Below are 14,159 nucleotides of genomic sequence, written 5' to 3' on the forward strand. Positions count from 1 at the left end.
AACTTTATATGGTTTAGCCTAGTTTCCTGGGAGACACATGAACATGTGGGTCCCTGTGTTTGTATCCCTCCACATATTCAGTAACACAATTTCAATTTCAAACCTTTTCTTTTTCCACACAAGTTATCTCGTTTGGGACATGTAGTTCAGTGGTCAGAGTTCCTGCCAATAGATCGAGAGGTCCCGGGTTCGATTCCCGGGGCTACCAGATTTTCTGAGAAGTAGTGGGCCTGGAACGGGATCCACTCAGCCTCGTGAGGTTAATTGAGGATCTATTTCAAGGAAATAGCGGTTACGGTCTAGAAAACCGAGATTAACGGCCGTGGGAATCCGTTGCGCTGACCACGTGACACAATCTATCCGAAAAAGTTGGCACTAACTTCGCTGACAAGCGGCAGCCGCTTGGTCGGTATAATTCGCTTGCGGACTACATGCCACGGAGTTTATTATCTCGTATAGAAGCGATAGACTTCCGACATTTTCTTTACAGTAAACGTTAGCTATTCACACATTTACAACACAAAACTATACCCTAGGGCCTCTCATGAACAGGCAAAACGCATTAAACTCCATGGAGGACAGTCTTTGAAATGTTAATAGACGCTCAGCGAGTGAAGATATTTCCTCATACTGTACTAACCTCAATTTGCATTATGGTGTTCACAATAATCTGCCAGGAGGAACATGCAGCTTCCATCCTCAAGGTCGAAGCTGAGCTAATGCCTGATTCGTGCTCGTTTCTTGATTGGCCTATTCTTTGTTCCTGAAGATGGAGGCGATATGTTCTTCCGAAATGTCACTTTCAAAATACTACACTGAGTTACATCCAAGAAGACAAAACTCTTCACTGATAAACTTTCCTCCAGTCTACACGGCGTCATATCTCAAAACACAGTACTCCTCTAAACATGAATTTCATGTCATGTCCATCTGGAGGCGGGAAGAGAATCAATTTCCCCAAATTTTACGGTTCTCACACAAAAATATGGTATTCAAAAGAACAGCCTCAAAGTAAGAATTGCAAGTTTTGACGGCGGCTAATCTTCTCGGTCTCTTAGCCTTGTCAACTGGTTAAACATTTTTAACGCGTTTAAACTGACACGACTGAAAATATGTTATCACTAAATTTGACCGTTAAAATATTTTCTATCTTAATATTATTAAAACTGTTTCTTCCCCCCCACCCAAGGTCGATATATTTATTTTTATTTCTCGGCGAAATGCCACGAGCATCTCTTTCATAAATAGGTCTACTAATCATTCTGACACACTCGATCCATCACGAGGTGAAAGTCCAGCTTGATCACCAGTGACAGAATTTCTGAATCTCCTAATGAAATGAACCTCTCTTAAGGCATTAAAAAAATACAAGAAGAAGCAGGTTGAGTTACTTATGATCAGGCGTAATTACTTGTTATTGATCACCTTTGCCTCGAGGCATTAATAACCTTTACCGTCTAACAGTGTTGTTTATTTGTATTAAAGAAACATTGACTCGTGGCTCACCAAACTATGTTCGCACTGTCGAGAAAGCTTATAAAAATATTTTCATAACCTAGCGACTGAGAACTGAGCACATTAATAGGCCAGCATCTCACATGCGAGTTGATTTCAAAGCACCGTTTTTCCCCTATGATTACTTTTGAATCAGTAACACAGTATGTCTTGTAAAAGACAGAGCCAATATCATGCGTCATTACGGGCGCAAAACATTACACATGCAAGCCAACAGTAGGGCCGCGCCATAGCTCAAGCGGTTAGTCACAGGCTTCCCACCTCGGCGGCCCGGGTTCGAATCTGGGTCTGGTCAAGTGTGATTTGTGGTGGACAAAGTGGCACTGGGGCAGGTTTTCTTCGAGTACTTCGGTTTCCCCTGCCAATCTTCATTCCACCAATTGCTCCACAATCACCCTCACCTATCATCTGGGGCTGGTATAATACGCCAGAAGTGGCCACAGTACAAGGGACTTAGTCCCACCCCACTAGCAATGAAAAAAGCCAGCAGTAACAGAAAACATAGTTCTATGTTCTTCACATAACACCATGTTTCTCTTGGTGTTATTTGTTACGTACTGTCACGTGTGACTAGAAACAGGGTTTGGACTGATAAATAGATTTACTGAATGCTTGTTAACTTCTATTTACACTCCGCAAATCACTACAGCACACAATAAGTCTTCTCGCTCTGTTATCTTCACTAATCTTTGCTTGGTAGCGGCGTCTAACAATGCAACTGAGATTCTAACCGCCGACACCGATCTACAATTCCAGACTGACTGCTGGCCCTATTCAGCACAGTGGTACTTGGTTCCAGATCCCGCGGGACTCATGACCATATTTTAATGTCTGATGGCTCTAGGAACCTTCCAGACCCTCAAGTATTGTTTTATTGCTAGTGGGGTGGGACTAAGTCTCTTGTACTGCGGCCACTTCTGGCCTATTGTACCAGCCCCAGATGATAGGTGAGGGTGATTGTGGAGCAACTGTTGGAATGAAGATTGGCAGGGGAAACCGAAGTACTCGGAGAAAACCTGCCCCAGCGCCAGTTTGTCCACCACAAATCCCACTTGACCAGACCCGGGATCGAACCCGGGCCACCGCGGTGGGAAGCCAGCGACTAACCGCTTGAGCTATGGCGAGGCCAGACCCTCAAGTAAGTCAGAGTATGTTATGATATGGAATTAACTGCGTATAACAACAGGCAGACACGATTACTCAAGGAAGATGAAAACCGCGAAGATGTGAGATCCGTGGAGTTGTACAGGCAGAAGGACAGGGAAGAAAAGGAGGTGAGAGAGAAAGAGGGATGGGGAGCAGGAAGGAGAAAGGAAAATGCGTGGAAGATAATGAGGAGGAGGAGGAGGAAGAATAATGAGATAAGAAGATAATAAGAACTACATAAGAAGGAAGAAACGAAAAGAGCAAATGCAGAAGTAAAGAAGAGGGCAATACGACACATCCAAAAGAGACTCAACAGTTTCGTTTCATTCATTTTAATGAAACCAGACTCACACCAACAGTCGGACCGTGACAACAATGCTTGCATTTTCACTGACTGTACCGTGACCTCTAACTTCACGACTGCACACCCTCCTAGCATTCTTAGCAGTGACATTAGCCTGCTCCACCCAATCACGCTTCAGTCATGGACTCCCACCTGGACAACTGCAGTCCACCGCAGCAAACACAGCGACAACTACCGACATCCTGATGGTAACAGGGATGCGAACAGCGGGCTTTGCACTCAGATTACAGAAGCGATGCTTCCTTGTCCCTATACTTATGTTCACAAAACTGATCTTTCATTCAGAGGCTAACTTTTACATATCTGAACATGTAATTACTAATGTTGGGAGCCGGTACAGAGACTAGGTGACTGGCAGAAGGCTGGATAACCGGTAGAGGCCACAGCGTCCGGACCCCCTAACCTCCCATATAAAGGACACCGGGAGCTGTTTCTTCGCCGGTAACGCGTAAGAGGTCTGAAACTGACCACTCACCTCCATCTAGTGCAGAGGTTAAGAATGTTGGCGCTATACCTCCACTCCCCATACGTCTTCTTGTTGTGGTGCTTTATTAAGCCTAGGGATAACGTTATCATATAGTTACTAATTGAGGCACGCTGTAGCGTAATTGGTTGAGGTACTATGCTACAAACCAGAAGGTCGCGGGTTCGATTCCCAATGAGATCACTGTTTTTTTTCAATTAACCTAATCCTTCCAGGCGCACTATGGCCCTGGGGCCGGCTCAGCCTCTAACAGAAATGAGTACCAGGGATATTCTTGGGGGTAAAGTGCGGCCGGCGCGTAGGGCTGACAACCTCACCGCCATCTGTGAGCCGATTGTATAGAAAATGTGGAAGCCTCAACATCTCACAACTCTATGGGCCTCCACGGACTGTTACATGAATACCTTTACTTTTTTTTACTATTAAGGCTCGATGATGACATGAACAGTTGAAAGTGTTGAGGGCACAATAATGCACCGAAGGGTACATATAAAACACTGTCAGAATTGTCAATTCTGCATGAACATTGAACCCGGATTCTTTGAATATTGCGTTAGGTATGACAGGGCAGGCCGCGAAGGCGAAATGGACTGTCTTGAAGGTTAATGCATTAAGACGCAATCTTGATCAGTTCCTCTCTTACAAAGAGAACTCGGCGACTTTTAAACGAGTAATAAGTATGACTTGACGTAATAAAAGAAATGGGTTTGGGGGGGGGAGAATGCGCTTAGTACGAAGGTTCGTTTCGGATGGACGCATTTCAGCAAACAGGGACAGCGCCTCTAGATTAATAGTTCGTCTCGAAACGTGAAGTCGGCCGCTATGAAAGTCACAGGCTCAACAATGGAGCTCCGACGTCAAGCGTCTGTTCCCACAATTGAGCAGAACGGCGTCTGTTCCAGGTTTCGAGCTCAAAATGTGAGTCTTTTTAAAGGTAAAAAAGGTAAATTTGTCCCTGTGCTTCAATAACTAAACATCACTCCATGAAAATATATTTTGGGAGTGGAGGTATAGCTCCACAATTTTTACCTCGATGCTAGATGCGAGTAGTAAGCTTCATACCCCGGGGAAATCGTCCCCGGTACCCACTGGATAAGAAACTGGGTGGGGCCCAGAGCCGGTCTAGTTTAAATTCCGTGGCCTGTAGTCTACATGCGAACTATACCGACTGAGCGACCGCCGCTTGTCGGCGAAGTTAGTGCCAACTTAAGCGGACAGAGGGTGTCGCGTGGTCAACGAAACGCATCCCCACGGCCGTTAATTTCGGTTTTCTAGACCGGAGCCGCTATTTCCTTGAAACAGCTCCCCAATTATCCACACGAGGCTGAGTGGACGCCATTCCAGACCTACTAGTTCTCAGAAAATCTGGTGGCGCCGGGAATCGAACCAGGGACCTATGGATCTGTAGCCATGAACTCTGACTACCAGACCACACAGGCGATCTGAGCCGGTCTAGTAGCTGTGGAAAAGAGCAAAATCTTTTGCCCCTGCTGGGAATTGAATCACGACCGTCCAGCCTGTAACGGACTCCTTTTTTTACCATGTCTAAAAGACAGAACAGAATAATCTGAGATAAAAATTAAACCGAAATACGAATTTCTTACACGTAATACGAGTATATGCATGTGAAATTTCTCAAAACACGTGGTTTTCCGACTCACCAACAAATCAAGATATCTTCGATCGCGGACAAACTTTTGGTTGGTTAGCAGACGGGTCAGAAGGGCATATAATATCAGAAGTGAGAGGGAAATTGAGTATCTAATCCACACTGTTCACGGGATATTTTTCCGAGCTTGGTAAAATACGTCAAAGCACTAATAAAGTCCCTAATAACATTATTTTTGACCTAATAAACGTATTGTTACGTGTTAGTGAATAGACACAGGGTTAATATTGGTAACTGGACTTACTACACTCTTAAAACTCGTAACTACAGGTAACAGGCGTAGGCTGACCACTCATTTCCACCCAGTTCTGAGGAAAAGAATGGTGGAGTTGTGCCCGCACTCCTCCATGCATCATCATGACCTACTGATTAATTTCGGGGACCAACTTCACGTGTACACATATTCTACCAAGCTCATACCGTGTATAAGCGGGGGCACGCGGTAGCGTAGTTGGTTAAGACACTACGCTACAAGCCGGAAGGTCAAGGGTTCCTTTCACGATAAGGTCACTGGATGTTTCCAATTGTCCTAATCCTTCCAGCCGCACTATGGCCCTGGGGTCGACTCAGCCTCTAACAGAAATGAGTACCAGGAATGTTTCTGCGTGGTAAATGGCGGCCGGCGCGTAAGGCTGACAACTTCACCGCCATCTGTGAGCCGACTGTCTAGAGAAAATGTGGGAGCCTCGACGTCTCACAACCCTATGGGCCTCCACAGCCTGTTACAAGTATAGATTTACCTTCTATTACCGTGTATAAGCAGATTAATGCCGGTCACGGTAGCCGAGCCGTCTAAGGCATGCACTGTCTTCACTCGCTCGGAAGCCGGGACCGTGGGTTCGGATCTGTTTCCTGTGAGGTACGGACTGAATTCTTATATATTATTCTTATACACTGCCGGTCACAGTAGCCGCATGAACTGTCTTCGCTCGCTCGGAAGCTGGGATCGTGGGTTCGGATCTGTTTCCTGTGAGGTACGCACTGAATTCTTATATATTATTCTTATACACTGCCGGTCACAGTAGCCGCATGAACTGTCTTCGCTCGCTCGGAAGCTGGGATCGTGGGTTCGGATCTGTTTCCTGTGAGGTACGCACTGAATTCTTATATATTATTCTTATACACTGCCGGTCACAGTAGCCGCATGAACTGTCTTCGCTCGCTCGGAAGCTGGGATCGTGGGTTCGGATCTGTTTCCTGTGAGGTACGCACTGAATTCTTATATATTATTCTTATACACTGCCGGTCACAGTAGCCGCATGAACTGTCTTCGCTCGCTCGGAAGCTGGGATCGTGGGTTCGGATCTGTTTCCTGTGAGGTACGCACTGAATTCTTATATATTATTCTTATACACTGCCGGTCACAGTAGCCGCGCGGTCTAAGGCATGAACTGTCTTCGCTCGCTCGGAAGCCGGGATCGTGGGTTCGAATCCCACTCAGGGCATGGATGTTTGTGTGCGTTTTTCTGTGTTTGTGTACAGGTAGAGGGCTTGCGACGAGCTGATCACTCGCCCAAGGAGTCCTACCGAATATGTAAGATCTAGAAAAACCGAAGTGAACGGAGTTCATGGAGGTAGGCCTAGGCCCACTGGGGCTGTAGTGCCGTGGGAGGGGGGGAAAGCAGATTAATAAAAGTAATGTCTATAAAACCCATAGATGCGGGTAGATATTGTCAAATTTTTCCGCTGGACTATCAACACGAATTATACTAGTCTTAATAATTCTATAAGAAACATCACATTTCCCTCGCATGGGTCACTACTATCCTAGATCATGTTTCGATATAACTTACAGGAAGACACGTGTATAACGACATTTCGTGTCTAATTCTTTTCTGCGCGGTGCACCAATTACCAGGAGGGGCCTGCCTATCTTAGTACCCATCTACCCGCTACACTTAATATTAATGGCGGTGACGTGAATCCGTCAGGTTCTTTGCGTTTCTGATATATGAAGTGGGCGTTTCTACGGAGCAAGAAGCATCCAGCAAGAAACAAAAGAAGGAAGGCTGCGTCACATATGATTGCTGTTAAAAATTACTTTTCTGCGAAGTAACGTAATGCACGCGTCATGGTCGGATGGTATACAATCAAGATTTAACTATAAAATCGGCGACAAAAAGAAAAAGATACACTCCAAGTAGGAGAGCCGGGATAGCGACTGAACGACCGTTGGATTGGAGTTCGAGTCCCCGCAAAGGCAATATTTTTCTTCTTCTTTTTTACGTCGTCCAGACCGGCTCCAGGGCACATACAATCTCGTATCCAATTGGTACCGGGGGTAGAGCGACCGGGGCGTGAAACTGACCACTCACCAACTAGTGCCGAGGTCGAGAATACGTGGATCTATATATCCACTCCCCCATACGCCTTCGGGGCGTAGTGAGCACAGGGACAATTCTACAATGTTTACCCTCATAACTGAATTACAAATTCGCTTTTGTCAGAAACAGTTTTACCCCCCTCTCCTGATTTCCTCGCTGGAAAAAAAAAAAGAGGTCGCCTTATATGTGGGCGTGTATGGTGAGCGTAATTCTTCATATTGTGACAGGCAACGACTCGGTAAACACATTCCCGTGGGACCAAATGCGCGCAATTGAAAGTCCATTTCTAGGCAACGGATCAGTAAACAAGCCTTCTCAACAATTTAATCTGTTTTCTGCGTGGTCCGTGCCGAGGGGTTATAAAGGAACAAAGGTTGTCTGAGTTGTTTACCCGTGTGCAGGCGGGGTCGAATACCTCCAACGTGACCCTGCGAGTCGTAGGAGGCGACGAAAAGGGAAGTCTCAAATCTGAGACAGTAAAATATGGTAGCGAGTCCCAAGGGATTCGGACCCGAGAAAGACTGCGCTGGCAAGGACCAGCAGTATATACAAAAGACAGACAAGTCCTCTCGTCAAAAAGGGTTCTCTACAAAAAACAAGACCTTACCTGTCAAACAGCCATAAATGCCTGGTCATGAGCCCTGGATGTGACCGGACACCAAGACTTACTGACCGTCAGTCGCAATGTGACTTTGACTTTTGTCTGAGTTGTCAGAAACTTGATCTCTATCATTAAGGGAGGAACACAGACTGAGGGTGTTTGAGAACAGGGTACTGAGGAGATTATTTGGACCGAAGAGAGATGAAGTGACGGCAGGTTGGAGAAAACTGCATAATGAGGAGCTTCATAACTTGTACTCTTCTCCAAGTATAATTAGAATGATCAAGTCAAGGAAGAGGAGGTGGGAAGGGCATGTAGCACACATGGTGAGAAAGAAATTTATATAGTATTTTGGTGGGAAAGCCAGAAGGAAAGAGACTACCAGTAAGTTCTAGACGTAAGTGGGAGGATAATATTAAAATAGATCTTAAGAGAGATAGGATGGTGATAATGGGCAGACTATGGAGAAAACTTAAGAGGATTCACCGTGTGAGTGGTTAAACATGAAGTGTACCATCACTCATTGATAAACAGTGCGAAATGTTACTACCTCGCATTCGAAACACGTGCAAATGTTTGCACATGCGCAATGCTGCATCGCATCCAGTGAGCCACCTAGACATCAACAACAGAACGTCACCTACGCCAGATCAGTTCTTGTGTAATTCAGAAACCTTCTGCCTGCTACAATGCCTCCTTGCTCAATCCCTGTCTTCCGTCTTAACCAGTCTACGTACCTCAGAAGCGTTAAGAGCTAAAGTGACTTATGGATCAGTCTGAGACGTCACTACACTGCCTACACGCCCCAGTATCTCGTCTTAAGAGAGTTAAATTAACGCATTCTGAAGAACTCACTCACTCACTCACTCACTCAAGGGGTTGAGCCCTTCTTGAGAAGCTGCAAATTGTGCAACTTCTCAAGAACTTCCCAACATTTTATGGCCCCGAAAGTTCATTACCGTTCACACAACAGCTCTCCACTGATCCCTATCCTGACCTACATGAATCCAACCCATCCCATGTGTCTAAGATCCGTTTTAATATTGTCCGCTCATCTACGTCTTGCTCTTCCTAGTGGTCTCTTTCCTTCTGGCTTCCCCAGCGCCACTTTGTCTACCACAAATCCCACTTGACCAGCCCCGGTATCGAACCCGGGCCGCCGTGGTGGGAAGCCACCGACTAACCATTTGAGCTATGGTGCGGCGTAAGTGCTTGACTTACTTTTTAACCCTGAAGATGGAGGCAATATTTTACTCCGAAACGTCAATCTCCCTCACCGAAGAACATGGCATTACAACCAAGCAGATCGCACTCGTCAACTTAAGAACCAGATGAGGTAGCAATTTAAATAAAAGCCAACACAGCTATCGGCGTTGCCATGTGAGGAGCACATACGCCACTCTTTCATACAACTTCTGCAATCTTATCCAACTTAATGCCTGACCACGTGTAACATTAGGCTCCATGTGTTGGGGAACGGGATTTGAATGAAAAGGTCAAACATTCTATCCGCTAATAAAGGGAAATATATTCAATATCTGTGAAGAAATAAACTAACAAAAACTTCCTCTCACAGAAACGATCTTTAAAAAAGGAAAAGGTTTTAAAGACGTGGGCTTAGCGTCAACATGCAAAGTAGCAAGGTACAGAAGAGCTTGTTCCTTGCTTGTATCGTATTCAGAAATACATCACCGTGTCTCAGAAGCGTGCTGCAGAGCAAGGAACAAGGCAACACTTCTTGCGGTAAGCTGGATAACAACTTACAGATAGGCCATAAGCACAATTGGATAAATTATCGACAGAGACGACGTAACAAACTTGCGGTGTAGGAGCTCTCTTAAAGTTTACGCTCAGATGGTGAAGAAAACTTGCATTTTTATGGAACCCCACAGTTCAAAACAAACGGCCGCTAAGAGAATCTATTCAAAGCCACATGAATCCATCGTACACCTCTAAACCTGTTTAAAGACTGGATTTCAGTCAAGAGTCACTTCACGACTGACGGTTTACCGTCTTGGCGACAAGCCCCTTGAGACTCACGACCAGAATTTTTATTTTCCAACTGAACACTTGCGATTATATTCCTTATGTAATATCCTCATTTGCGAGACGATTGGTCTGTACTTTACAATTGATGCTGGTCCTCGCCAGCGCAGTCATTCTCAGGTTTTACTGTCTCAGATTCGAGACTACCCCAAACTGAAGGGCCAGGTTCCCTGTATTTATATCCCCCCAGGAGCAGGGTGGCAAAGTTATACCTCCAGGCACTGAATTCACTTTTCGTCGCCTCTTACGACTCGCGCGCTACGGTGGAGGTATTCTAACCTGCCTCCACACAGAAGTCTCAGGCTGGATTTCTTCTAAATAACAGGCTATATATGAATTCAGTCCGTACCTCACAGGAAACACATTATGTGTCCGCTACAGAGCCCAACCGGTTAATGCTGTTTACGGAAACAGTCGCTGTTTATCGTGAGAACCATACGGAACACATAAATACACTCTGTGGGCGGAGTTTTAGTATGTTACAGCAGGTGGTATGCTGGTATATAGTAACCACCGGGTTTTAAAGGGTTAAGTTAAAGTTGTAAATTTGCCAACCTGTTTAATTAAGCACCAGACCATCAAGACGGATGGGAAAATGAAGATGTAACGCCCTCGTTGTTACTTTCTCATTAGTTAAAGATCAGCTTCACGCCCCGGCAAATTTACCAGCAGGTAAAGTGCCCCCAGCCGGTCACGGTAGCCGAGCGGTCTAAGGCATGTACTGTCTTCGCTCGTTTGGAAACCGGGATCGTGGGTTCGAACCCCACTCAGGGCATGGATGTTTAGTTTGTGTGTGTGCGTTTTTCTGTGTTTGTGTACAGGTAGAGGCCTCGCGACGAGCTGATCACCCGCCCAAGGAGTCCTACCGAATGTATAAGCTCTAGAAAAACCGAAGTGAACGGAGAAGTTCATGGAGGTAGGCCTAGGCCCACTGGGGCTGTAGTGCCAAGAAAAAAAAAAGTGCCCCCAGTACCCATTGGATTGGAAGCTGGGTGAGCCTCAGAGCCAGTCTGGACGCGGTGATGAAGAATGCCTTTCCCCTGCCAGCAATGGAACCCAGATTCCACGGTCGTTTAGCACGTAGCATATTCATTATACTGGCTGCGTAATCTGACTCCCCCTATTCTCAATGCCCCCTCCCAATCGTGTTGCTACTCTGTTCACATGAATGTTGGTAGTCATAACCATCTTCGTCTATATCTCTCAAATTGTCTCTTTCCTTCTGGTTCTCCGATTCTGCCTAGTGCCGAGGTCAAGAATGATGGAGCTAGACCTCCACACTCCCCCACATATCTTCATGGTAAAAGGTAAAGTTGTCCTTGTGCTTAACTAATTAAGTACTACGCCATGAAGGCGTATGGAGGAGTGGATGTATAGACCCGCATTTTCTTGACCTCGGCACTAGCTGCAGGTGAGCGGTCAGCTTTACGCCCCGGCCGCTTTAACTCCGGGGAACCCATTGGACAGGAGATTGATGGACCCCAGAGCCGGTCTGGACAATGTAGAGAAGAGAAAATTCTTGACCCTACCGGGACTCGAAAGCCAACCCTTTGGTCGTCCAGCCCGTAGCCAGTCGCTGTACCGACTGAGCTATCCCGGCTCCTTATCTTCATGTTGTGGTGCTTAATTAATTAAGTACTTTACGTTTATGACCTACAAGGAAATAATTTCAGACCCCATGCAGTGCTGATAATTAACAGTGTAATTAGTTTATGCTAAGGGAATTAACAGACCTGTTTCCGCAGTAAACAAACATGAACGTCAATGGGAAATTATTAATCGCATTGGAAAGCTTCCAGAAGAGTGCAGCTTCCCATACCGGCTTTGGAGGCACTGAAGCCATAACCACAGAGCTACATCAATTTGCTTTCGTTTGAGAGCAAACCCGAAGGGAATGTAATATTGACAACTGCCTTAAATTTACTGACTGCGCCTCCAGAGAGTGGCTCTACAAATCCGAATGCAAGTGTGGGCTGCACTGTCATAGAGGCAGAGCCCGTACTGCCAGCCAAATGGCCAACATGTCTGCCCGCTTCGCTTGCTTGAAAATCACATCTGTGGAACTTACCGAAGTCACTGGTACAGTACAGTCTGATCATCTCCTCAGGGGAACACGGCCGACAGTCTGTAACGAGAGAACAGTAACAACAATAACAGAAAAAACAACAATGAAGATAACATCTACGTAGGAGTTTGTGACGATATTATACAGGGTGTTTCACGACTTTAGGGCATAACTGCAGTAGGTGATTTCCTAGGTCTTTGTGATCAAAAAAGTTCATATAAACATGTCCGATTTTGGACGGTTACGGAGTCATGACCGTTTTAAACTCAGAATAGAAGGTAACGATTACTGACAATAAACGGAACAAAATAATAAACCAGCACAATACATGATACATTTAAAGTATGAATGTAAAGTTAACTTTGTGAAATTACCTTTAATTTGAATTTATTGGTGCTTAAAGCTGATTTTCGAAAATGTCACCGCCGGCCGCAACACAGGCTGCCGCTCGGTTGTGAACCGCGCCTGACATACCAACCCACCACGCCTTAGGTACCTCTCAAGTGTCGAGATAACGAGAACGCTCTGTCTGTAGCTGGCTAAAAATAGCGACCCGCCAGCTGACAGACGCGGTTCATACGAGGGCGTGTACGGGAATGAAAAAACGGTCATAACTCCGTAACCGTCCAAAATCGGACACATGTTTATATGAACTTTTTTGATCACAAAGACCTAGGAAATCACCTCCTGCAGTTATGCCATAAAGTCGTGAAACTCCCTGTATTAATATATCTTGACTGAATCAAGAAGAATGAGATTAGAGGACATGTATCACATATGGGAGAGACAAGAAATGTATTGTGATATGACGCCTGAAATCCGGAATAATCCATTACTAAGCAACGGTTCATTAAGCACGTTCCCACTGAAACGGATGCGCTCGTAAAATTCAAAGCGTTGCCACGGGATTGACACACACGTTTCGTGGCAACGGATAAAATAGAGTAATACAAAAAAAAAACTGTTTGAAGTAGTGATTTCTCTTCTGAGTTATATATCAGAGTTCGTAAGACAGCCGTCGGTCAGGGCAGTCGCAGAAGAAAGGAGAACCAACTCTTTATCAACTTTTTCTCCTCGTTCTGCTTTTCTTTCTTCGACTTTGTCTTTCCATTCTTTAATCTGTTACTTCCCTTTTATGTCTTCCTCCTCTTCTTTCCGTCCTTTTATTCCCACTCTTTCATTTTTCTTCCTCCTCTTTCTACCCCTCTTCATTTTCGCCTCGTCCTCATTCTCCCTTGTCCTCTTCCTTCTGTTCCTTCTATTTTATCTCATCTTCCTCAATCCCCGTTTCCCCTACCCTTTTCACAAACGTTTCTATACTATTATTACCCTTCCAGTCTATCTTGCTGCTCACTGTACCAAATATTTATACGGCCGACGGACAGCACATACCGGCGCACCTAATATTGACAGACTATGGGCAGGTTACCGCAGAAGGCTCTGGCTACTAAATTTGCACAGGGAAGTCCCAGCTGTTTACCGACTGGCCTCAGTTCAGTACACCCGTCTCAGAGCGAGTCTGTTTGTATAATTCCAAACAAGATGACGTATTCACAAAATGATAAAATAAATGTAACATAAAATTAAAGCCATGACTACAAAAACTAACTGCAGTAGTCAACAAGAAAGTCATGCTTACATTAAAAGCTGTAATCGTAGATAATGGATTTTAAAGTGTAGAACATTTTGAGCCAGAGTATACATTCCTGGTATGCTCATCACCTTGGCTACCAAGAAAACACTAATGGAAATATCTGCTGTACTGGACGCAGTGAAACTCTTTCATTAACTTATCCATGCTAAAAATGTAATTGAACTTGTACCGCTGAGCACCCCTTTCAGACTCCGAACTCACAGCTGCATGGGTCAGGACATCAGAGGAAAAGAAAGAAAGAAAGGTAAGTTTGTTATTTAACGATAAAATTTAGCGTCGATAATAAGATGA

General features: G+C 45.2%; 1 protein-coding gene across 2 annotated transcripts in view; it reads right to left on the bottom strand.

Moving 5' to 3' along the window:
- Positions 1–14,159, bottom strand: part of LOC111868287 (meteorin-like protein) — a 135,796-nt gene that overhangs the window by 14,643 nt on the left and 106,994 nt on the right. For both annotated transcript variants that reach the window (XM_023858815.2, XM_023858813.2), the window contains exon 3: positions 12,218–12,274. In XM_023858815.2, the coding sequence (XP_023714583.1) occupies positions 12,218–12,274 (57 nt within the window). The remainder of the gene's footprint in view (positions 1–12,217; positions 12,275–14,159) is intronic.

This window comes from Cryptotermes secundus, unplaced genomic scaffold (genome assembly GCF_002891405.2).
Source record: "Cryptotermes secundus unplaced genomic scaffold, Csec_1.0 scaffold1003, whole genome shotgun sequence".
Taxonomy (NCBI): Eukaryota; Metazoa; Arthropoda; class Insecta; order Blattodea; family Kalotermitidae; genus Cryptotermes; species Cryptotermes secundus.